The 26510-nt window shown below is 36.3% G+C and overlaps 1 protein-coding gene across 1 annotated transcript in view; it reads left to right on the top strand.

The window, feature by feature from the left end:
• Positions 1–26510, top strand: part of CRPPA (CDP-L-ribitol pyrophosphorylase A) — a 324433-nt gene that overhangs the window by 149448 nt on the left and 148475 nt on the right. The window contains exon 6 of the mRNA XM_059933945.1: positions 2362–2459. Within this exon, the coding sequence (XP_059789928.1) occupies positions 2362–2459 (98 nt within the window). The remainder of the gene's footprint in view (positions 1–2361; positions 2460–26510) is intronic.

The following is a 26510-nucleotide window of genomic DNA, read 5'->3' as shown; positions in this document are numbered from 1 at the left end:
TTTGGAAATGTAACTGGATTTTTGCTAGGACATTACAAAGTCCAAATTTCTCCAAATATTTAAGAGAATACAATACATACATTTGAATTAACTTGGTTTTCAAAAGCTACTGCTCATACTATAGTTACATCTAAAGCTTTCAGGACACTCTAGGTATTCAGGAAAGCATGGGACCTTCATGTTCTGGCTTCACTGAGTATACCACTTCATAGCTCACTGCTAAATCATTCCATGACTTTTTGAGTACTTATCTTGTCTCTTGTCACAATAAGTTTATGCTTGTACTCTTTCTACCCCAATACATTAAATTTTTAAAAAATCTTGTTTCTCTTCATCACTTTCAAGCCCCTTGGCTCTACTAAGCAAAGTTTAACTTTCAAGAGTGAGCTCCTAGCTCATTTTAGCATAAAGATTTATTTAATCTTGTCAACCAATTTACCTTTCTAATCACAGTGATGTTCCATAGCACTTAATATCTGTACCATCCATTTGTGTTCTTTATTATATTTAATTTTATTAGGCTTGTGTAACTTAAAATTATAGACATTTTCAAGTTGGTAGGAACCTTACTGATGGGTGAACCCAGTCCTAAAAGTGAAATGATGAAAAATGATAAAAAATGAAATGATTTTAAGATAATATAATTGTGGCAGATCTGTATCCAGCAGAGAAGTGTCCTCTTAATCCATTTGAATTACTACGCTTATATTAGTTTTCTTGAATTTGTAGGGTATAAAAGAGTGAAGACCGTTTCACATTCTTTTACAGAAATTATTGTAAGGTAGGAAGCATGATAGAAAAGGCAGAAGCTTTGGGAAGACCTGGATTTAAGTACCTTGTGAGTAAAAACAGGAATTATAATACATAGCTTATAATACATATTTATTTTGAGGCATTAAATAAGATAATAACTATGAAGCATTAGGACCTCATATGAAAATGCTTGATGTTCAATTCATGTCAGATGTCTTTTTCTTTTCATTTTAGTGCCATAGAATAGCTGTGTGTTCGTAAGCTTAATTTCTTTGCATTTGAATTCTTTTTCTTCTACTCATAACCCTGTGATCTTGGGCAAGTTACTTTGTTTCTCTCAAGTCGTTTCCTGAATCTGTCACATAGATTCACAATAATATTGTTTGCAGGGTCATCATGAGAAATGGTGTGAATATCGGGTATGGCTCTTGGAACATATACTATTATTGATAAGTGGGAGGTAGGTAGTAACAGGAATACCATTAACTGGTGACGTTATTATTTTAAATATTTTGGACTTCCCTGGTGGTCCAGTGGTTAAGACTCCATGCCTCCACACTTCCAATGCAGGGACATGGGTTTGATCCGTGGTTGGGAAACTAAGATCCCACATGCCGCGTGGCGAGCCCAAACAAACCAAAACAAAACAAAACAAAAATCTCTCTTAGAATTAATAAAACAACTATGATTTATTGAAAAAGAAAAAAAAGTTTGGTCCTCCCCAGCTTTTTGGAGAAGAATCATTAACTATTGCTAGAACAGTGTTTCTAGAGAGCCTGTTATGTGGAGTTGCCTGTGTAAGAAGCAGCTAGGTCATAAGTTAAACTAACTTTTGGTTTGGGACTCCTATTTAAAATTAGGCTTTTAAAAAAATCCATGACATAATACCATGAAATGTGTTCTTAACTGGCAGCAATATAGCCATTTCGTAGTATTTTAGATCTGTTTACTGTAAAGGAGGACTGCACATATTTGGGGAGAGTGCATCCAGGGTTTACAAAGGTGAATATCACTATGTCATACAGCTTGTGATTTTAAATTATATCATCTCAAGCCTTCCAAATTTGAAGAAAATCTATTTTTGGCTATTTTCATTTGTTATGGTAATAGTTAAACAGGCAGGAATTTAATTGAATTGACTGGAATGGCAAGGAAAATGCTGTGCGTAGCCAGGGCACCAGGTGGCACAGTGAGCTGTACGCAGGAGACATCTTATGGCCTTACCAGAGGAGCTGCCTGGGAGATGGGATTCCGTCAGATTCTGGGAGATTTCTTGTAAATGTGGAAGGATTGAATTCTTGAGCCAAGTAGCTGTCACCTGCAGTTACTCTCTTCAAATATATCCAGAGATCTCTTATTTCTGTTGCTTACATGATGTCCTGGTTACCCACCCACAAAATGTTAAATACATAGATTTACTGGCTTGGATGGTCAGTTGAGTCCAGGACATCTCTGTGCAGTCCAAGTCACTCCACTTGGCCCAAAGTCCACACCTCCCTATTCTTGTTCAATAGTTATGAACAGCGGGTTAGTATAGGTTTCAGCATACTAGGGCTTTGTTCCATATTCTGTTTGAAACTTAAAATTTTTTTTTCTTTTTTATCTCAGAAAGCATTTCACAACAAATTTGTGTAGTTATGGACACAAAAGAAGATGAAGAACATGTAGGTCATCGTCTTGAAGAAATGTTAAAAAATGAATTAAATGTAAGTATTCAAAGATCCAGTTTGATAAAATACATTTGATTGCCACAGATTTTTATCGTACAAAGATGCCTTCCTTGAGAAGGCATAAAAGTACTTTCAAGCTAATTTTCTTATTTTGCTGTAATGAAATCCTCTGTTTTGCCATCACTTTTGACTTGAAATACAATTCGTTCCCCTTCTCCACTCCTCTTCTGGATTTCCTCCCCACCTTCATTCTCCGAGTTCTATTTCTCCTTTAAAATTCAGCGTCAGTGTGACTTCTTTAGAAAGCCACCCCCCGCCCTGGTGCACATGAGCCCCTGCGTGAGGTTGACACTTGTCTTGAGAGCCACGGTGCCCAGCACATGCTAGATGCTTACTAAAGTTTGTTGAATACATGAAGAAAAGAAAGAGATTAAGAAGAGAGAAAAAGAAAAGAGAAAAACAGATATGCAAAAGATAGGATAATTATGATATTGAATAAGTGAATGGATGTTTCTTGCCCCCCCCTCCCTTTTTTGAACTGATCAATGTCCAAGTCAACCTCATATTTAATATTAGGGTTAAGGAAATGCAAGAAGTAGCTGTGAGTGTGAGGAGGTGTATAGGAATTATTTACTACTTTTACCCCTAAGGACATCCATTATTTTTATGACAGTTTTGTGCTTTGAAATGTTTTGCTTGCCAAGCTGATTTTATTGTTTTCATCAGTTTCCTTGTTTTCATTAAAATGTGTAACTGCCTGGGTTTATGATCAACATGTCATGGCTTTTTAACAACATACATAATTCTAGTTGAAAGCGAAGGGAAAAGGTTTATTTTAGTAAGCTAGTTCTATCATGATAGCACAGTCAGTAAAGAGAACAGGCTCTGGTATCAGATTGCCAGTGCTCAGATGTCTGTTTTATTGCCTAATTTCCTTATGTTAAATTGAAAATGTTAATAACAACTGCACTGTAAAGTTGTTGGGACAACTGAACTTTAAAAATGTATTTTAATGCGCTTAGAAAAGCATCTGCCATACCGTAAGTTTTCAATGAATATGAGCTATAAGAGACTTAACAATGACATCTATTGTTAACATCTCAACTCATCAGGTGAGATGAAGGTGTGACAGTATTAAGTAGTAGATACTACGAGTTCCCAAATTTCAGTCCTGTATTAAATACATGAACTGTTAAATACATAGATTCCTGGAATGTGTAAATAGTTAGTGAATCATCTGGGATAAGTTCTGGAATTTCAGTTTTTAACAAGCTCCCCGTGGTCGTTTTGATGGCAGTCAGTGCTAAATTCTACCAGTAGCGTTTGGAGCAACAATCTAAAGCTGGAAAGAAATGGCAGCCACCTCAGCTGTCTCTTGGGTGTAAAGGTTATACTACAATCTTCTTTTCCAAGTTGCCTTTATTCGTAGACTTTCTGAGTATTCCTCCTCTGTTGCTGGAATTTTTAGCACCTTGTTCTTTGCTTTCTATCTCAAATCCACCTGTTAAGAATCTGTTCCTAAGTTCTGTGCCCTAATTTCTCTGCTGCATCCTGCAGGATATTTAAGTGTAGATAACTTCCCATTGTCTGACCTCGTGAGGCAACGTTTTGCCTGAAAAATAGTCTTCTACTCTTGGATAATTTCATTAATGCTTTATCCATTCAGTGCAGGAGCCAATAAGATGGAACCCTGAAAGAGTGTTACTGGGACTGGCTATCAACCCTAGGTTTAGAGAGCTGGGTTCTACACTCTTGTTGAGTACCCAACTGATGCATCCTGTGTGACTCATTCCTTGGTCTTCCCAGTGTTAGATTCTACAAAGAGTCCTTTTTGTTACAATTATTATGATAGTCTCTTTTTGTTGCTGCTTTTCCTGTATATGATTGGTAATTATTGATCTAAAACAAATAGACTGCCAGATATCTCTTCAGCAAAGATAGGTTTCTTCAGGATAAACAGACAATTGAAATTTGGGGTCTGCAACCATGACAAGCCACATGCAAGTCCCCGCATAGCAAGGGAAGGACACTTTTATAGAAGGAGCAAGGAAGTTGGGAGGGCTAGAGTAAATAGACAGCCCATGGTTTCTATTTGCTGAGTCCTCGCCAGGAGAGAAGAGGACCGTTTCTTCTTGTTGGGCTCAGCTGTAGTTGCAGGGTGTGAGGGCTCCCCCTTCTGGTCTCCCAACTCTGTTTTAAGAGAGAAATTTGTTTATTCATGGTTTTGTGTGGTTTTTTCCTAATTTTTATTAGAGTATAGTTGATTTACAATGTTGTGTTACTTTCTGCTGTACAGCAAAGCGAATCAGTTATACATATACATATATCCACTCTTTTTTAGGTTCTTTTCCCATATAGGCCATTACAGAGTATTGAGTAGAGTTCCCTGTGCTATACAATAGGTCCTTACTAGTTATCTATTTTATATATAGTAGTGTATATATGTCAATCCCAGTCTCCCAATTTATCCCTCCCCCCCTTTCCTCCTTGGTAACTATAAGTTTGTTTTCTGCATCTGTGACTCTATTTCTGTTTTGTAAATAAGTTCATTTGTACCATTTTTTAAGATTCCACATATAAGCGATATCATATGATATTTATCTTTCTCTGTCTGATGTACTTCACTCAGTATGACAATCTTGAGGTCCATCCACGTCGCTGCAAATGGCATTATTTCATTCTTTTTTATGGCTGAGTAGTATTCCATTATATATGTATATACCACATCTTTTTTTTTAAAATTATTTTATTTATTTATTATTTATGGCTGTGTTGGGTCTTCGTTTCTGTGCAAGGGCTTTCTCTAGTTGTGGCAAGCGGGGACCACTCTTCATCACGGTGCGCGGGCCTCTCACTGTCGTGGCCTCTCGTTGCAGAGCACAGGCTCCAGATGCGCAGGCTCAGTAATTGTGGCTCACGGGCCCAGCTGCTCCGTGGCATGTGGGATCTTCCCAGACCAGGGCTCGAACCCGTGTCCCCTGCATTGGCAGGCAGATTCTCAACCACTGCGCCACCAGGGAAGCCCTACCACATCTTTTTAATCCATTCATCTGTTGATGGACATTTAGGTTGCTTTTGTGTCCTGGCTGTTGTATGTAGTGTTGCAGTGATACATTGGGTCCATGTATGTTTTCACATCATTGTTTAAATAATGATATGATGTGGAATTTAGGGATACACACAATGGTGTGTAACTGGCGCTCTGTGATTTTTTTTTTCAGTGCCTTCGCTTCTCAGGTCCTGCCCTTCTCGTTTCCAGTGTCCGTTGTTTTCAGTGCACTTCATCTACCTACCTGTTGGGCCCAGTCTGGATATAGCCATCATCTTAACTGTGCTGAAAAATAAATACTAAGGCTATTTCTTAACTTCTGACCACAATATTTTACCTTTCCTTATCTTATACTAAATTACTCTCACTGCACATATTTAAATTTTATAGGAAACTCTAATCCCACTGTCTTCTCTCTTTCAGCTACCTTTTGTTTCACACTTTACTTAGATACCATGATCCATCAATTCAGTGGATCATGGATCTCTTACCAATAACTTTAATTCCCTTGTCCTTCTATTAAACCCAGTTAGTAAAACCTCATTCATGTTACCAGTCTAACTTTTCACTTCTCTGAGCCTATATTCAGTCTTAACACTGCTGGAGAAAAGTATACAACAGTGTAGATTATTGTACTTTAAAAATACTGGTCTTCATTCTTCACTGGGCCCTGAATGTTGTAAAGCAAGCATACTGTGATTCCACTGTGAGCTCCCCATTCTCCTCAGTGGATATTTTAAACCTTTTCCTCTCTCCTTAAATGTCTAGCCCAGGTTTCTTAACCTTGGCACTATTGGCATTTTGGACTAGATATTGTGAGGGACTGTCCTGTGCCTTGGACACTGTTTAGCAGCATCCCAGTCTTCTACCCACTAGATGACAGTATTTTACCCCCTAGTTGTAGCAAACAAAATGTCTCCAGACATTGCTAAATGTTGCCTGGAGGGGGGACAAAATCATCCTCTGGTTGAGAACCACTGGTCTAACCCCACCATTTTTACCTCCACTCTTAAATATGGTCTTATCTCTAACTTCAGAGTATAGTTACATACTCCAATATGGGAACATTCCTATCTTCCAAGCACCAAACCTTTAAAGAATCTTGCATCTGTAGCCATCTTCTCACTGAGACTATTTCCTCTCTTGAGCTCTGGTTCTCTTCCCCCCTTCCCCCTCCCCCATTAACAGATACATGTTCCTTCCATTAAAACAAAAACAAAGTAACAGTTCTAAACCCAAGGTTACCCTGTAGCCAAACTTCTTTAAAATAATTTATCTTCTCATTCCTCAGTTCACTGCATTTTGACTTCTGCCCCAACCTTCCGTAGGAACTGCTCTCGGTGAAGTCCTCAGTGACCTTCCTATGGGAAATCCACAAGACATTTATCAGTCCTTACCTTATTTATTGCACCACTTGACTCTCTTGTCTGATACTATTTTTTTCTAGAAGGAGTCTCATCCAGTGGATTCTGTAACATCTTGTTTTTCTTTTATCCTTTTTCATTTTTGGCTGCTGCTTCTAAGTTTCTTTTGCAGGATTCAAGATTCTATTGATGATTTTTAGATTTTGTACATAGGTAATTGGACCTCTTTAAAAAAAATTGCTGATGGCTTCACATATCCTTCATTTGCTAGGGACACAAAATATTCTCTAGCCCTGTGTTTAATTAGTCATTTTCCTGCATTTCAGATCTGTATAGTCAGTCAGAGGTCCCTTAAATGTCGATGATGTCGATGATATTTCACATTCACAAATTCTTTTTCCAGCCAGTCCTTCTCCATCTGCTAAGGTTTCAGTCTCTGAAAATGCATATCATTTCCTCATTCTCTAAACCTCGTATAAAGTTGGACTCATTCTCTATCTCACTCCCAAAGCAAATCAAGTTCCAAAACATTTGAATTCTACCTCTCATTATCCTTCATACGTGTCCTTTTATCTTCATTGCCACTGTCCTAGGCACCCCAGCTGTTGTCTGGATTATTGCAACAGCCTGTTAACTGACCTCCAGCCTTCAATCTTGCCCCTCTCAGATTTATTCTTTATGGGGCTGTTTGAATGATTGTTCTAAATTGTTTATCATGTTATTCCCCATTCAAATCTGTTTCTTGGTTTTCCACTGCTTCTAAATTAATATAAAAATTCCTTGCTATGTCTCAGAAGATCTCTCACGTGACTAATACTACTAATAAAAATAACAAAAACAACAATAATAACAGCCAACGATTTTCAGCACTTATTTTATGCCCTAGGTACCATAGCAAATGCTCTTAACAACCTTTTGAAATGGGTACTGTTAATGTTTTTTTTCCAGATGAAAGAACTGAGGCATAGAGGGGATGTTTAAATGGTTCTTGTTAACATTGTTGTGAAGGGGCAGAACAGGGACATGGAGATGAACTTGGATTCATGTAACACCAAAATCTGTCTTCTTAACCGGCACCCTTGCCAAACAGCCCTGCACTCTCTAATTAACTGTGCACTCTTCAGGCCAGCTCTACTTTTTGCAGCTTCTCAAATGTGATAGTACTTTCTTACCTCCAGGGCCTTCACCCACGATGTCATTTTCCCCAGGGAGCTTTTCCTGTTTGTTTTTCCCCTGAGGTCTGGTTTATGTACCCTTCTATTGTGTTTTGTGAGAGGCTATACAGCCCCATGTGAGGTCTTCGCAAAGCATGATGCAGTCTTGATAAAAGGGGGACATTTATTGAATGTTGAATAAATAAATAAATGAATGGATAAATGATCACAACTTCTTATTACTAAGTTGGACATTGTATTATATATTGTGCTGTGCTTGCTGCATAACAAGTTACCCCCAAATTTAGTGACCTTAAGTAACAAACATCTATTGTCTCAGTTTCTGTGGGTTAAGAATCTAGGCACAGCTTAGCCAGGTTCCTTTGACTCAAGGTCTTTTATTTGATTACAGTCAAGCTGTCTGTCCTCTATAGGCTGTCCTCTACAGTCTAATCTGAAGACTTGATGTGGAAGTAGATTCTGCTCTCAAACTTACGTGGTTGTTGGCAGGTCTCAATCCCTTGCCATGTAGGCTTCTCCACAGGGCTGCCTCACCACATGGCACTCAGGATTGAAGGCCCAGTACTTTTGTAACCTAATCTTAGAAGTGACATTCCATCATTTCTTCCGTATTCGGTTCATTCGAAGCAAGTCTGTATGTCCAACGTACACTCAAGAGGAGAGAATTATACAAGGGAATACTGTATTGTGAATACTGGGAAGTGTGGGTATCATTGGGGGGTGTGTTTTAGAGATTGATTATCACAAACTGTTACTATCTCAAAATAAATCTTCTAAGTTGTAAAAAGAAAACACCCACTAACATGGCCATCCAAGTTTCCTGTGGCATGTGAGGCAGTACTCTATATAGACCTGAGTCTTCTCTGAACATCAGAAATTTGCTTTATTGTACCTAAAATTTCCTCATCAAGATCATCATCCATCTCAACTATAATTCCCTAGTCAAATGAGCGGAGATACAGTCTATTTTATATGGATTCTAGGCCGTAGTAATTGAGTCTACCAGAAATTCTGTATAAAAAACTCCAGAGATGATCAGAAAATTCTGAATAGTTTTGGAATCAACAACGGACAAGAGGCGCTAACTAGCCAAAACCAACAGCCTGAGGACATACTCTCACCAAGGAATGAATATAATCTCCTGAATTAAATGTCATTCTATCCAATATAAACCAACCAAGAAAAGAATTAATGACTACTTTGTTTAGATTTTTATGTTGATCAGTCCATAGTATAGCCGTAGGTAACCTGTTGTATAATCTGATGAAACATACTGAGTATAACATGAATTTTAGAAGAAATGAGTCTAATGAAGGTAGAACTTGTAAAATGGAACTTTGTGTGTCCTGTTAACTTACTCAGACAATCTTGGTTGACCTTCAGAGGAGATGTCATTCATTTCTGCTAAACCTGCCCTGGCTTCTAAATTTGCCTAAAAACTATTAAACCACACAAGGACTTATCAGGATGTTTTCTCTCGTAAACAGTCACAAGACTAACAATTATGGAGTGCCTTCCATTTGCCAGAGAGAATATTATGTATCTTAATCCTTTAAAATAAACCTATGACTTTCCCTCTCATTTTACAAATAGAAATAGGGAAACCTTATGGCTTAATACTTTGTCTAAGATTATATAACTAATTGAATGTAGGTGCTGCTTGATTCATTATGATTTCTACTACTGAATATTTTTCTAAGAAACGGTGAAATAAAAGAATTTTAAGTTTGACAGAAGGATTATATCTAAGGCCAGAAAGAAGTCTCCTTGTAAAAGAAATCACCAGTTTTCTATAATTTTCTCTCCCTTTATAAGGGCACATTTATCTTATGGCATTTTTCAGCCCATAACTTAGAGACAAACGCAAAATGCCACATATTCTAATATTTTTACCTCCAGAGCTTTTGTCTCGTTTTGCAAAGGACATATAAAAAGGATGAAGTCACCACTATTAAAATCCAGGCACCTGTAGGGCAGATCTGTGTAGGTGTGGAGCTGCTCAATGAACAACAGGAGGATTGTTTTATTGGCATGAAAAGAAAGGATGTTTCCTGATGAAACTAAAGGAAGAAATTGAGTATGCTTATTATAATTATCCATGCTAGATTTTGAGACATACTTTAGTGATGAACTGAATATCTCAACTCTAATGTAATGATACACGCCAAATACATGGAAGAGGTTGCTAAAAAGTGAAATAAGGAATTAACTGAGTAGAGACTTACTGCTCCCACCCTCCGCACACATGCAGATTTTACCCAGACTTAAATTTCAAGACTTCATTATCAGGCTTGTTAGATTCCTTCTTTGATTTCTTTAAGGAGGTCCAAGTATTTCACAGAACCTACCTACTTTGGAGATAGAAGTCTCTAGAAGATACGTCAGGGCAGTAGACAGTGATGGAAGAGACCTCGCCCCTTCTTCCCAACTGTCATTGAAAAATAATTCTTGCTATATACTGTGCTGAGAACAGTAAGGAATTTATAAGTAGGAAGATTGATCTTTCATTAGTTACTTAATTCATGAATGTATTTACCGAATATTAAATGCCTATCAAGATCTAGTCACTGGATTTATGCAGTTGAACTAAGCAGGTATCGTTCCCTGTCTGCAAGGAGCATACTGTGCAGCTGGGGATAAAACAGTAAACAAACACACAAAAAATGTTTAATTACAAATTGTGATAACGATACTAAGGAAAAAGTAAACTGTCCTTATGTAAGGGAGCCCTGGAAAGTGATGGAAATTGAGAGTAGAGGGCAGTAAGTGAGCATCTCTTGGCAGATGTGGCATTTACTTAAGGCTAAACTGATGTTCAGGAGTTGGCTATTTAAAGAGAAATACAGAAGGAACAGTGTGTGAAAGGTCCTTGAAGAGCTTCGTTCAGGGGCACTGAAATAAGACTTGTATGACTGGAGTGGAGGTGGGCTGGTGGGAGGTGAGGATAGAGACCGCGACGGGTCTAAATGCAGCCTCGTAGGCTTTGTTAAGCATACTGTGACTACCACCACCTACACTACTACTGTAACCACTACCATTGCTTACATTTGGTCCTACAAGCAAAATGAAGTGGTAGAAGACTTCAGCTGAAAATGTCACGATCCAATTTACATATATATAAAGACTGTTGGCTGCTGCTGCTTAAAAGTAAAATTCTATGGAAAAAGACAGGTAGTATTTAATGTTTTTATACATCACAGTACCCCTAAGATCACAAGTGTCTTCAACCCAATTTTTGTTCCTATAATAAAAGAAAAGAAGCTCCTGAAGAATGCTGATCTATAATCTGGACAAACAGGGGCCATAGGGGCTTTTTGTGTGTTTTGCTTATCCACCCCTTCCTGTTTCCTGGAGCACATAATTTAATTATTGTTTTGTGTAACCACAAATGACAAGCAGGATATAACTGAAAATCATTTGTTTTCCTGGGTGAAAGGCATGCTTTAGTTTTGTTGAGGTTGTCTGTGGTACCTAGTTTATTTTTCCTAATGCCCTCAAGGTTTTGTCCAGAGTATGGATCTGTGCTTTTTTTTTTTTTTTTAATAGACATAACTAAATTCAGTGTATGACATATTCATCAAGCAAAACATCCAAAATAGCAAATGAAGTAAGAAGAAAAGCAGAAATTAAAGAAATAGAACAAATTCAGTCATCTCAGCATTGTAAGACCTGTTCAAATTAGGGTTATTTCATGCTTATTTTGGCACATAACATATTTTTAAATATTATGTTTAAAATACCGATTTTTCATTTTTTTGAAGCTGAACACTGTACAGTGTAATAGTGAAATAACACTGTGAACAATGTTTCTTGGGCCTCTGACTCTGAACAATGCCAACAGAATTAATTCATTTAGAGTATGCGGTTTTGGTGTATGTACAAGACTACATAAATTAGCTGAAGACCAACCAATAAAATCCATTTAGTTTGTTTGGGATGTTAGCCAGATTTCCTGATCAGTTTTCCAGAGGTAAAAATGTCCAAAATCACTGGACCACCTAGTTGCTTGGGATGGTATTAATTATGTTCATGCTCTATTTAATAAAATTAACAGTTTATAATTATAATTGGTTGTCAGAGTTTTAGAATTTGGTTATTAATGAGGGAATAAGGATAATCCTCCCTAAATGCCACTTTCTCTACTTTTTCTTTGTATACTTAACATGTATTCACCTTTTGTATCTGTGTGTATTTTTGAAACATAGGGACGTATTGAAATATTACTCTTTCTAAAGGAACCAGATGGTTAATTTGTAAAAATGGTAATCCTTGTCCACTTAGGAATGAGGTCACTGCACACAAGTTCTAGTTACGTTATGCTAAGTTAAAAACAAATAAGCCCAAAGAATAGCCAACATCTAGCTTTGGGGATATATTTGTCAAAGTCAGGTCTTCTCTTGTAATTCAAGAAATTGATTTTACACACATGGTAAATATGTTTAGAGGGAAAATTTTTATAAGAAGCTGACAAAAATTGCTCTTTGGCATGTAGATTATAGTTTCCAACCTCCAACAGTTGATTTTCATTAATATGTATACACTAATTTTCTTATGTTATTTAAATTGAGATAAAGTTTCAAAACTTATTCACTGATGTCATCTCATTTTATTGATTTCTTTTTGGTTCTGAATAGAGGACATGTAATGTTTTTAAAATAATAATTTTATGCTTATTAATGTTTCCCTAATAATTGAGTTTGGTGATACATTTCAACTATTTGCATGTGGTATGACTATACTTAGTAACACCATAAAGTAGATTATCCTTTTGTTCTGGTGGCTTTAAGTAATGGCTTTAATAATGGCTCCAAGGTTTTTGCTGTTTTAGGGAAACTAAACCAAATATACCCCTTGAACTTATGGTCAGAATAAATTATCCGTGGTGTCTTGGTACCTGAGAACTTGTTTTCAAAGCCTTATAGTACTTGTCTCCTTAGGTTAAATATCTCCTCTCTTTCTCCTCATATCTTCAATGACTGTTCACTGCATGTGAGTCAGAGTCTATACATTTTGACCCATTATTTCAGACCTCTCACAGTTGGTGCTGAACCTTTCACTCACAATGTCAACTCTCTTGTGGCCCAGCATAGTGTCTTGCTCATGCTTTGAAATTTTGTAGTTTTCTCTCACTCTTTTTCACTCAGTGTTCTGCTTGATTGCATGCCATCCTTGTCAGTTCTGTTTAATACTTGATTTAATATTACTCTTTCCATGAAGTTGTTCCCATTTTTTCCGGTTCTTGGACTTTCTAAACTACTTACCAACAGTGGTGTCATTCTGCATATGCTACTTTTTATTGTTATTCTTTTGCCTGTCTCTTTCACCATCTCTTTTATCGCTGATCTCTTGCACAGTGCTGTGTATATGGGGGAGCCAGACAAATAGTTGTGGTTAGTGGTGGTAGAATGATGAACAAGCAAGCTTCTGGAATACCCCTCCACCTGGACATCAGCCAAATGTGTTTCTGGAGATAAAGAGGTAGCTGCTGGGTGTCCATCAATCATGTGAACAGTTGAGAAGAGTTTAGAACACAGAGTACACCCAAGAAGTTATAATTGATTTCCCAACCAGAAGAAAACTGATGTTACAAATGGAGGGAAAAGAATAGCAAATAAAAGATGTTGATGAGACGAACTGGAGTTAGCTATGGTGATAAAGTTGGTGGCCAGAAGCCTTCTGTTAGGAAAGGGGGAGGGAGAGAGAGAGTGATGGGGAACTGAGCTCTGCTGAGGGGGAATTGCAGTGGCGTGAAGAAACAGGTCCATAAGCAATATTTTAAGGTTTATTCTTTAGGATCTGTAATAAGATTCTATATCAGGATATGAATCTACCTTTCTGTATCATCTAGAAACATACTGCTTTAAAAATATCCTGAGGTAGATAATTGTTCACATACTTCAGAAATAAGTCACATGATCATGTTTTTGTTATTTTTGCTCAAAATATAATTTATCCTTAACATTTAAAAAACGTTTTGGGCCTATGGGCTAAATGTATATTCAATAGGTTACTATCATGTAACTCATAATGGAAAGTTGTATGAGATGGAAATCTTATTTTATATATACAGTAATTATATTTTTCACTCAAGAGGAAAATACATTAATAAAAATCACTTACTATGTAGGGTCTGAACAATTATATTGGCAGTATTGGATTGTACAAGTGTTAGGGTGGTATTAAATATTCCTTAAAAGTTGGGAATTCCCTGCGGTCCCATGGTTAGGACTCTGAGCTCTCACTGCTGAGGGCCCGGGTTTGATCCCTGGTCGGGGAACTAAAATCCCGTAAGCCGCACAGCATGGCCAAAAAAAGAAAAAAGTTAATCAGTGCATTGTTTCTTTGTGGTTACATATGAAGAAACTCTTCACTAAGCTACTCATGCATGTTTATAGCTGATTTTAGTTTTCTTCTTTTTTATTTCCTATCTAATTTAAAATTGGAGGCAGTGTTAAAAACTTGGTAGCAGACAGAGTTCGAGCTGAGAATATATTTTGTTCTATTTGTTTTTAATTTTTATTGGGAGTATAGTCGATTTACAATGTTGTGTTAGTTTCAGGTGTACAGCAAAGTGAAGCAGTTACACATATACATATATCCACTCTTTTTTAGATTCTTTTCCCATATAGGCCATTACAGAGTACTGAGTAGAGTCCCTGGTCTATACAGTAGGTCCTTATTAGTTATCTGTTTTATATATAGTACTGTGTATATGTCAATCCCAATCTCCCAATTTATCCCTCCCCCCTCTTCCCCCCCTGGTAACCATAAGTTTGTTTTCTATATCTGTAACTCTATTTCTGTTTTGTAAATAAGTTCATCTGTATTATTTTTTTAGATTCCACATATAAGCGATATCATATAGACCTCATCTAGCCATTTTGAACACACTTGTCATATTTATGGTATGTTATTTGAAAATTATATTAAAACACTTGTCTGATAAAATGCAATTTTAGTATCTCCCTTGTTAAAAAATGACTCTACTAAAGCCTTTAAGTTGTTAAAATGTTACTGCTTTTGGCGTCAGCTACTGATTTCTGAATTAAATGCTGCAGACCAAAAACCATAACTCTCCATTTAGCCCAGGATTTTGCAGTTGCTATGTTATTAGCATTTTGGGACAGATAACTCTTTGTTCTGGAGGCTGGCCTGTGTGTGCATTATAGAATATTTAATAGCATCCCTGTCCTCTACCAACTCGACACTCGTAGTACTTCCCTCTCCCACTTCTGACAACCGAAAATGTCTCCTGATATGGCTGAATTTCCTCTTAGGACAAAGTTTCCCACAGTTAAGAACTGCTAATGTAAACTTTTGTTTCATGCACACTCACATTTTACAATGGCTTGGGGACAAAGCTGTGTGTGTGTGTGTGTGTGTATATATACACACGTATATATACATATATATTTGTATATGTGTATGTATATACAATTGTAATTTCTAATGAATGCATAGCTAAATGTAATAGACTATTATCTTTAGACTATTTAAATCATTTATAAAACTAATTGGAAACAGTATTTGGTGTGGATTCTAATTAGTGATTTCAAATTAATGACATTTTGATTAGAACATAACTTGTACATACTTTATTAGTGCATATTTATATGGAAACTAGGCTCTCCTGATACTTCTGTATATATCTGGGCAGTGTCTGTATTACTTAGGAAAGTTAAAATTTTGTAAGTGTAAATTAGATTATGCTGTAAGTTTGGGAAGAATTTGAGGGAAAATACAGTTGAAGTAATAAATTCTTTAATTTTAGTCACTTAGCTTGCCATACTGATATATTTAATAAAAGATATAGGTAACTTATTTTAGATGATACAGAAAGGCAGTACCTTCAGTAGAATCAAGGTTAAAGTTACCTTCTGATTGTTAGTTGGGCACATTTCTCAGTAAATATATCTACTGAAAATGAGAGAGGACTTTTATATTATCTAACTGCTTGCTGCTTCAAAGTGTGATCCATGGACCAACTATAGCAACATTACCTGGTTGCTTGTTAGAAATGCAGATTCTACTTATTGTGGCATTTTACACTACCACCAAGAATTAGAGTCAATTTCACACCCAAACAGAATTTATTGTTGTCAGTTTTATAATTTTAGCCATTTTTGTGGATGTATAATAGAACCATACTGTGTATTTGATTTGAAAAGATATCTGTGATGACTTTTTCATGTGTTTAATGATTAAGTATCTGTTCCATTTTTTAAATAAAATTTTAAATTGGAAAAAAAATGCAGATTCTTAGACCCGCTCCACATCTAATGGAATCAAAATCTATATTTTTAACGAGATTCCCAGAGATTCTTATGCGTATTGAAATTGGAGAAACACAGGTCTTAACTTTATTTCATCTTCCCAGTATGATCTCCATAAGGAAAGAAACTGTCTAGTCTATTGCTATGGTCTCAATGTGCTATCTAGTGTCTGGCCCAGAGCCCTCAATAGATAACTTATTGGTTGAATGAATGAAACTCTAACTTACGCTAATCCAATGAATAGTAGGGTACCCTACTCTATGTGACTTTTTAAAAATTTTTAATCAAGACAGATAAGATTTGTTTACGTCAGCTTGCCAGTTCTCAGCTTGCAAATGTCTTATGCATTACTAAGAAACGTAAAGTGGTCATATTACCATACATGCCTTTTTAACATATCATCCTTTATCATTTACAAAATGGATAGTATTTACAAAATATGCCTGCCAAACATGATTTATGTGAGCTAATGCCAGTCACTTCTCATTTACTACAAAATTGCCCATTAGTCATATATAGTATAACGTTCTATAGTAAACCTCAGTGGAAAGATAAGCTTGAGCAGATTTGGTAGCTTTGCCTTTTGCCTAGACACTTTCTAGCTTTGGATGTATAATCTGTATGATAAAATGGGAGCCTAGAATTCTTTGTGACAGTGTTCTGGTTTGTTAAGATTAGGACTTGTATTTTCCATTCCACAATTCTTGTGGTTTTGCATCAGGAAAGTAACTGGCCTTCAAAGGGAATTTTAACAGTGAGACAGAGGGACATATAAAGGAGAACTTTCATTCAGGTTGTATTATCACAGTAATTACTTCTGTAACCATCACCTGCTTGGCGTATATTGAATGCAGTGGTTCAGAAGCCCTTGACTCTTCCAGGATCAAATCTGAGGACCTGAATTGGAGGACCTACCTTAGATATTCTCTTCCCTGTCTAGGACCCAGAGAAATGATCTGAGTTAGGGGATTGTCTGTGGTGGCAATTAGACTTTTTAGCACTCAAATGACTTCCTCCAGATGAGGTGTTTCTCCTGAGTTGACCTTGGGACCTGTAGTGTCACTGCCCTCTGAGTAAAGTCTTGTGACTTCCCTGATGTAGTACTAGTTACCTGGAGTAAACTGACACCCTGTGTACTTGAGAGGTTAACTGTTGAGAGTCCCACAGACCTTAGTCTGGCTACTACCCCTCACTGGCAGTACGGTCTCAGACAGATTCTTTAAACTTCTGTGCTTACCTTCCTTATCCATAACATGAGGATAATGATAATATATGCAGAGGTATGTTACGTGGTTTCAGTAAGATAATTGTTTAACGTATTTAGCACAGATTCTGATGAATAGTAAAACGTCAATAAATGTAAGATTTAAAATGTAAAGGGATAATGGAGATGTGGTGATGTGTGAAAGGGTCATTTAAAAGTGGAAGTTAAGTGAGAAGCGAGTGGAATAATAGCAAACATTTAATGTATGCTATATGGAAATATGGTCATTAATGTTTCACATAAATTCAAGAAAACAAAGATGAATGACATGACAGGACTCACACTAGAATCGGGTCTCTCTAGAACAATGATTATTGGGGAAAGTCCAATCCATGGACTCAGGAACAGAGGCAGTGTTCACTGCATTATAAGACTCTAATCTTTGTGCAGTGTGGCTCTTAAGCTACATAATTAAGGGAGAACCAGCCCTTTCCCTGGTGTGATAAGGGCCTGTGATCTAACACCGTTGCAGCATGGCAGAACCTTGGTTCTCGTGCTACTCTGCCTGCCTGATAGGATTGAAACACTATCAAGACTTTGGTATGTCAGACAGGCTAGGATCTGAGTCTTGTGGTGGCAGCTTGGGAAGTAGAAGGCCACTGGTATGATCCACCAGCTTAGTGTTCATAGTTGGAGGTCCATAGTTGATATAGCATGGCAGAGTGGTAACCTGATTTACTTACCACCTCAAAACTCTACCGACATTCATTGTTTTAAAGCTGTAGCTTTTTTCTCTGAAGCGTTTCAGGAGACCAGCCGATAGAGAAGAAGTTTTGGAAAATTTAATCCTTAACTCTCACATATTAATTTAACTAATCTATCAATTCTGATGAGTAAACTGAGCCATGGCACTTAAGTAATTTGCCCAAAGTTGTACAGCAAATTTGTTGCAGAGCTAGATTCAAACACCCAGGGATCTTGGCTCCGGGTGCCATGTTCTTAACTGCAAGAAAGAGCTTTAGAGCTGTCTAAAAAATAATAGAGTAAATGTTCAATGCTAGATGGACAAAACCTCCACAGAAGTCTAAAAATAACCATGAAGTAAATGTTAATTGGCAACTCAGAATTTGGAAATAGTACTTCTTAAAGGAGTGTCTCAGGTAGGGACTGCTGAAAAGCAGGATGGAGAGGCTCTGGGCTGTTACCCTGTGACTGAAGGTCCAGACACAGCACCCACAGGCCAGAGGCGACTCCATTGATAAAGACAGTGACTGATGAATTGATGGCCCAGACTCAGCATTCTGTTGGCATCAGTCATAGCTACGTAAGTTTCTCTGGATTTGCAGTATAGAAGTACTTTCCGCCCCAGCTTTATTGAGGTATAATTGACCAATAAAAGTTGTGTGTATTTAATGTATATAGCGTGATGTTTTGACATACACTTTTAAATGATCACCATAATCAAGCTAATAGATCCATCACCTCACATAATTACCATTTTCTTTTTTTGGGGGTGTGGGTGAGAACACTTAAGATTTACCCTCTTAAGTATATTTCAGTTATACAATATACTATTGTTAATTACAGCCACCGTGCTACGCATTAAATCCCTAAAAACGTATTCATCTTGCATAACTGAAACTTTGCCCTTGGACCAGCATCTCCCCATTTCCCCTACCCTCTGGCAGCCACAAGACTTTTAATTGTTAATGTGTTGTCTACAGAGTGAAAAGTGCATCTCTCTCTGATTCCCTTGTATATACCCACATTAGTGCCCTTGTTTGAATGGGAAGGAGGTGGGAAATTGATGGATTCAGATTAAGAAATGATCCAGCCAACATGTTCTGTAAAAAGAGTGCTGGCTTTCAGAAACACGTTTTTGAACCTCTGACTCATGGGACTGGAAACCAATGCCTTTCAGCCTTAGTTAAGCCTTAACTCTTCTTGAAATGGAAAACGTTTTTTGGCAACGCAGCTTCCTTCCTAATATCCCTACTTTAAATAGTACTTTGAATATGCAGATGTTTGCATTTTGTTAGTAGTAAATATTTTGTAAATTCTTATTTTTTTATGATGTAAGGAAAGTATTTTATGGTGGGGGATTTTTTTTGGACATACTTTTTAAATTTTACTAAACACATTGGAAGGTTGTTTTAAATTTTGTTTAAATGTTCTCCGAACCAAAATATTTACAGAACAAGGAGTTCTAGCCAGCAGATTGTTCCATTTGTTGTGTTTGAGTGTGGAAACATTAGGAATGATAGCTTAAGATGATGCCATAGAACTTTTTCATAAACAACCTAATAGCATTGTCTAAGGTGGTCTTTGTTTGTTAAAGGTGTCAAAGTCTCCTTTGCTATATTTAGGTAGAATCTAAGTTTCTTTGCTCAAGCATGGAAAATATAGTTTGTTTTCTGTTTGGGAGGAAAGCAGTATGACCAAATAAAAGAGTTCAATTTCACTGGAAACAATTATTAAGAGTCTCAATTGCAAGATGGAAAAAAATGTAGTTTGGTTTTCATATTTTTTTCAAAGGGGGTAAAAAAATGAAGGTTGGGGAAAAGTCAGAAAATCCCTCAATTCTCGGTGGTATCTCAGCAGAGGCAGGGGAAACTATCAGTGCCTACCATTTTAAAACTCTTCAGCTTGTAAAAATAATAATTAGTAAGCTCTATAATTTATACTGAAAGTCACAGAACACACAAATCTGATTTTAAAAATCTGGAAGAAACCTCAAGGCTCTCTCTGTCCCTCAAAATATCCTCACACCTTTTGGTTCTGTAGAATAACTCAGTAAAAATCGGAATTCAAGAAGGTTAAAAATTCAAAAGACAGCATTGCAAGAGATTAATAGAGTGACTGATAATTGTGGAAACAATTAGAGCCACACTGTTATAGAAATAATTAGTACATTAGACATAGAATATAGCAAAGGTCAGGTCAGGTTATTAACATAGAGGGAAACTTGGGATAATCACAGTGTATTCCAAGTAAAAACTAAATGATAAATAAGAGAATAGGTGTGAATGATAATAAAGGCATCCAACATATGGATCATGTTTATATGTCAAGTAGACAAACCAAGATGTTATTCTGAAAGTTAGAAGAAGATTTCCTTGAAATGACTAACTAGTTCTGTAAGATGTAGAGGGCATATTTTCAAGAAGAATTGAGGAACAGCAACTGACAATTAAATATGGTCTGATTCTAATTAAGATTTAGAAACTCCTCATAAAGAATTCTTCAGGTAGGTACCTAGGAGCAAAAAACAAAAACAAAACTTACAGAAAGGAGGATACTCTGCCTGACCTCGTGTACCTCCACAATACTTACTATCCAAATACATACAGTGAAGCGTTGTCTGTAAACTTCGGAGGGAATCAAAGGGGAATCCGAGAATACTACCACCAGCCAAATTGTCATTTAGTTAGAAAGACAACAGGAAAAAAATTCATATGTAACTTCTATGACTACTTCCTGGTGGAACTACTTGATGTTGAAATCTACCCCCAAAAAATGGTGAATAGAGAGTGAGTAGATGACACATGGACTTTAAAAAGCATCCGGACAATGCTTTGAAACAGTGTTTGAAGACAGTGGTACAGAGACTGCAAATCTCTGAGGGAAAGTGTGAACTAAATTTTTATTCCCAGATAAGCTATTCTTCCAACTAATAGAAGGAAAAACTCTAGGAATATAAAAATGTTGAGGTTTTTATTAAAAAACAAACAAAACCCACTTGCAGCTGAAGTTCATCAAATAAAGAAGTGAATTAAAATGAATTTATAAAAGGAGAGGTTTTTATTTAAAACAGTTGTCTTGAGCATAGATAAATTATGTCTAAATTGTGTGAATTACGGCTATAGAATAGTCTATGAATCTAATAAACCTTGTCAGGGTAGAAAAGTACAAGTGACCAGAACAGTGGGTAGAAGAGTTACAAAGTGCTATTTCTTTCTCTCTCATAGCAGGAAATCAATTAGTACTGACTTACAAATGAAGTGTGTTGCCATTGAAAAGTCCAGTGTCTTAATCATGTTCACGATATTTTACTTAACATTTAGGAAAAGCTCCCTGGAGGTGAAGAATAATCTGAAGTATAGCAGCACCTTCAGTTTTACTATATTTAAGGGCTTTTTTTTTTTTTTTTTGCTAACATTAAATAATTTTTAAATGACGTGCATATGATTCCATTTTCATAAAATGTGCTAATGCTTTTGTTCCTTCATTGTTTTGTCCTACCAGCTTACTGCATATATTATTAATAGAGGATTGTTGAAACGATACTTACCTGATGTTCAGGGTAATTATTTCTAGGTAGTGTTATTTTTGGATGAGTTTTTTTTACCTTTTTAAAAAACTTCCACATAGTTGATTTTAAGAACATATACTTTTTTTTAATTTTCTTGAAACAAGACTGTGCTAAGTTTTAAAAACCTATTTGTCAAGCATTTGCTACTGGTTAAAAACATGTTTCTGTCCTCAGAGACCCCATGCCCTAAGAGTATGGAGTCCTCAAGAATTTTATCAGTTTTAATACTTGAAAAGCTAAATTGGAATATCTCTCATGTTCTCATCCTAGACCTTATTTATGTACCTCCAAAAGAAAAAAAAAATTTAATTAATTAATTAATTTATTTATTTTTGGCTGTGTTGGGTCTTTGTTGCTGCACGGGGCTTTCTCTAGTTGTGGTAGCGGGGGCTTCTCTTCCTTGCGGTGCACGGGCTTCTCATTGTAGTGGCTTCTCTTTGTTGTGGAGCACGGGCTCTAGGCACACGGGCTGCCGTAGTTGTGGCACTTGGGCTCAGTAGTTGTGGCTCGAGGGCTCTAGAGCACAGGCTCAGTAGTTGTGCTGCACGGGCTTAGTTTCTCCACAGCATGTGGGATCTTCCTGGACCAGGGCTTGAACCTGTGTCCCCTGCGTTAGAAGGCGGATTCTTAACCACTGCCCAGGGAAGTCCCCAAAAGGAAATTTTTTAAAGTAAGTCTTTTTTTTTTTTTTTTTTGAGTTCAGAATTCACTCACACTTGTTAAAGTTGAGATATGTGGTTGCCTTATTTTATATCTGTCAAGTCAGAAACTAGGCAGGATTTGAGGATTATACCCAATTTTTATGCAAACACTCATGCCAGTATTGTAAATATCGGTAAAAGACATGAAACTCCAGGGTCAGAGGAAAGACTTTGTTACAACAGTAGCAGTAAGGAGGATAGCAGTGCAGCACTGATTTTCTGAATTGCAGTTCCCCGGGAGAAATGCAATTAGGGCTGGGTGTTGCTAGGCAGTGGAATGCATTAAAGAAGAATCTGGATATCGGGAAGCACTGCCCTTATACAGGGACTGCTGGCAAACCAGCCCATCCTCCTCTTACAAGAGAGACATTGTCTTTATTACTCTAGAATGCCAAGCAGATTGCTCTGTGGAGAGAGATGTCTCTATCTTTACTTTCTAGAACGTAAGCACATTTGCTCCAAGAAGAGAGATGCCTGTTTTTGCAAGTCTGCCTGCTATGTCAACATCCTTGAAGAGCCAATTTGGAGTATATTAGCTATTCATGCCTTTTAAAATGTTTGGATACATGAGAAACCCCTGAAAAATAATCTTGTAGTGTCTAGAAGATGAGACTCTTTGAGCAAACTCACTGTTGCACAGCGGAAGCTGATTTCTTTATTTCACTATTGATACATGGCTGATGGCTATGGAAGTTTTTTGTTTTTTTTTTGAATAATGTTCCCTCTGAAATTCGTACTCAAAAACTTTAAACCAAAGTAAAATTCTTGAAATTCATGAGCCAAGTGATTTCTATAGCATAGCTAAGACCTCAAAACCTTTACCTCTCTTTCTCAAATATATTGTCAAAATTAGGTAGAATTAAGCTGAATTCTTCTGAAGAGGCAATGCTCTTAGAGATACAGTTTCATGTTTTACTATGGAACAAGCATTGTATTTTAGATATATAACTAAAGGTTTCTAAATGTAATGCCAGTATTAACCACGAAAATGTGACTTCGTACAGAGTTATAGCAGAGATATCATTATAACAGAGCCCTTGTTTAGTAGTTTTTTGTTCATATTGCTATAATAGAAAAAAATAGAGAATAATTAGAGCATTGAACTATATGGAAGAAAAATTTTATTAGGAAAGTTTTTATAGTGTATGTACTATTTTCTATCTAGTCTGGGACTACCTCTAGGAATAATCTCTTATTATTGTTGCCCTAGTTTAAGTCTTATTCTCTATCATATATAATAATTTCTTTTTTTTAAATTATTTTTATTTTTTATTGAGGTATAGTTGACATATTAGTTTTAGGTGTATGACATTGTGATTCAACATTTATATACCTTATGAATTGATCACCTAGATAAGTCTAGTAACCATCTGTCACCATACAAAGTTACTGCAATATTATTGACTAGATTCCCTTTGTTGTACATTCCATTCCATGACTTATTTTGTAACTGGAAGTTTGTACTACTTTATGTTCTTCACCTGTTTTGCCCATACCCTTACCTCCCCCATCCCCACCCCTCTGGCAACCACCAGCTTGTTCTCCCTTATCTATGAGTCTGTTTATGTTTTATTTTGTTCGTTCATTTGTTTTGTTTTTTAGATTCCACGTATAAGTGTATTTCTCTATCTGACTTATTTCATTTAGCATAATACCCTCTGGAATATCATGGATGTTCCATCCATGTTGTCGCAAATGACAAGATTTTATTCTTTTTTATGGCTGAGTGTATTCCACTGTGTATGCATACATACATATGTATGTGTGTGTGTGTGTGTGTGTGTGTGTGTATATATATATATATATATATACACACACACACACACACACACACACACACACACACACACACACACACACACCTCCACATCTTCAAGCATTCATCTATCAACAGGCACTTCCATATCTTGGCTGCTACATTGAACACAGTGGTGCTTATATCTTTTTGACTTAGTGTTTTCATTTTCTTTGGGTAAATACCCAAGAGTGGAATTGCTGGTTAGTATAGTAGTTATATTTTTTAATTTTTTGAGGAACCTCGATACCGTTTTCCATAGTGGCTGCACCAGTTTACATTCCCACAACAGTGCACTAGGGTTCCTTTTTCTCCACACTCTCTCCAACATTTGCTATTTGTGGTCCTTTTGATGATAGCCATTCTGACAAGTATGATGTGATCTCTCATTGTGATTTTGATTTGCATTTCTCTGATGATTAGTGATGTTGAGCATCTTTCCATGTGCCTGCTGGCCTTCTTTATGTCTTCTTTTGGAGAAATGTCTGTTCAGGACTTCTGTCCATTTTTTGATTGGGTTGTGTGTTTGTTTTGATATTCAGTTGTATGAGCTGTTTATGTATTTTGGATATTAACCCTTTTTGGATCATATCATTTGCAAATACTCCCATTCAGTAGGTTGTATCTTTGTTTTATCAATGATTTCCTTTGATATTCAAAATCTTGTAAGTTTAATGAAGTCTCATTTGTTTATTTTTGCTTTTGTTTCTTTTGCCTTAGGGGACAGATCCAAAAAAATTTGCTATGATTTATGTCAAAGAGTGTTCTGCCTATGTTTTATTCTAGGAGTTTTATGGTTTCCGGTCTTTCATTTAAGTCTTTAATCTATCTTGAGTATATTTTTGTATGTGGTATAAGAAAGTGGTCCAGTTTTATTCTTTTGAATGTAACTGTCCTGTTTTTACAAAACTATTTATTGAGGAGACTTTCTTTCCACACTATGTATTATTGGCTTCTTTGTCATAAATTAATTAACCAGATATGGGTGGGTTTATTTCTGGGCCCTCTTCTCTGTTCCATTGATCTATATATCTGCTTTTGTGCCAGTACCATACAGTTTTGATTAATATAGCTTTGTAGTATAATTTGAAATCAGGGTGCATGATACCTCCAGCTTTGTTGTTCTTTCTCAAGATTGCTTTGGCTATTTGGGGTCCTTTGTTATTCCATAGGTACTTTAGAATTATTTGTATTAGTTCTATGATAAATGCCATTGGTATTTTGATAGGGACTGTACTGAATCTGTAGACTGCTTTGTGTAGTATCATCATTTTAACAAAAATTTTTTTTCCAGTCCATGAACACAGTATGTCTTTTCACTTAATTGTGTCATCTTTAATTTCTTTCATCAATGTTTTATAGTTTTCAGAGTATAAGTCTTTAACTTCCTTGGTTAAATTCATTACTAGGTATTTTATTCTTTTTGATGCAATCATAAATAGAATTGCCTTCTTAATTTCACTTTCTGATAGTTTATTATTAGTGTACAGAACTGCAACAGATTTCTACATATTTTGTATTCTACAATTTTACTGAATTCATTTATTCTAATAGGTTTTTGGTGGAGTCTAGGGTTTTCTATACATAGTGTCATATCATCTGCAAATAGTGACAGTTTTATTTTTTCTCTTCCAGTTTGTATGGTTTTTATGTCTTATTCTGGTGTGATTGCTGTGGCTGGGACTTCCCATACTATGTTGAATTAAAAGTGGTGATGGTGGGCATCCTTGTCTTTTGCCTGATCTGAAAGGAAAATCTTTCAGCTATTCACCATTGAGTATGATGTTAGCTGTGGGTTTGTCATGTATGACCTTTTTTATGTTAAGGTATGTTCCCTCTATACCTGCCTTATTAAGAGTTTTCATCATAACTCGTTGTTGAATTTTGTCAGAAGTTTGTTCTAGATCTATTGGGGTGATCATATGATTTTTATTCTTCATTTTGTGACTGTGCTGTATCATGTTCATTGATTTGTGAATATTGAATCAAACTTGTGTCCCTGGAATTAATCTCACTTGATTATGGTGTATGATCCTTTTAATGTATTGTTGAATTCAGTTTGCTAACATTTTGTTGAGGAGTTTTGCATCTATGTTCATCATTGACATTGGCCTGATAAATATTAATTTTCTTTTTTTGTAGTGTTTTTATATGGCTTTGGTATCACAGTGATGCTGGCCTCCTAAAATGAGTTTGAAGGCATTTCTTCCTTTT

This window comes from Balaenoptera ricei, chromosome 9 (assembly GCF_028023285.1).
Source record: "Balaenoptera ricei isolate mBalRic1 chromosome 9, mBalRic1.hap2, whole genome shotgun sequence".
Classification (NCBI taxonomy): Eukaryota; Metazoa; Chordata; class Mammalia; order Artiodactyla; family Balaenopteridae; genus Balaenoptera; species Balaenoptera ricei.
Note: the sequence above shows the minus strand (reverse complement) of the source record. Positions and strands in the feature narration are given on the sequence as shown.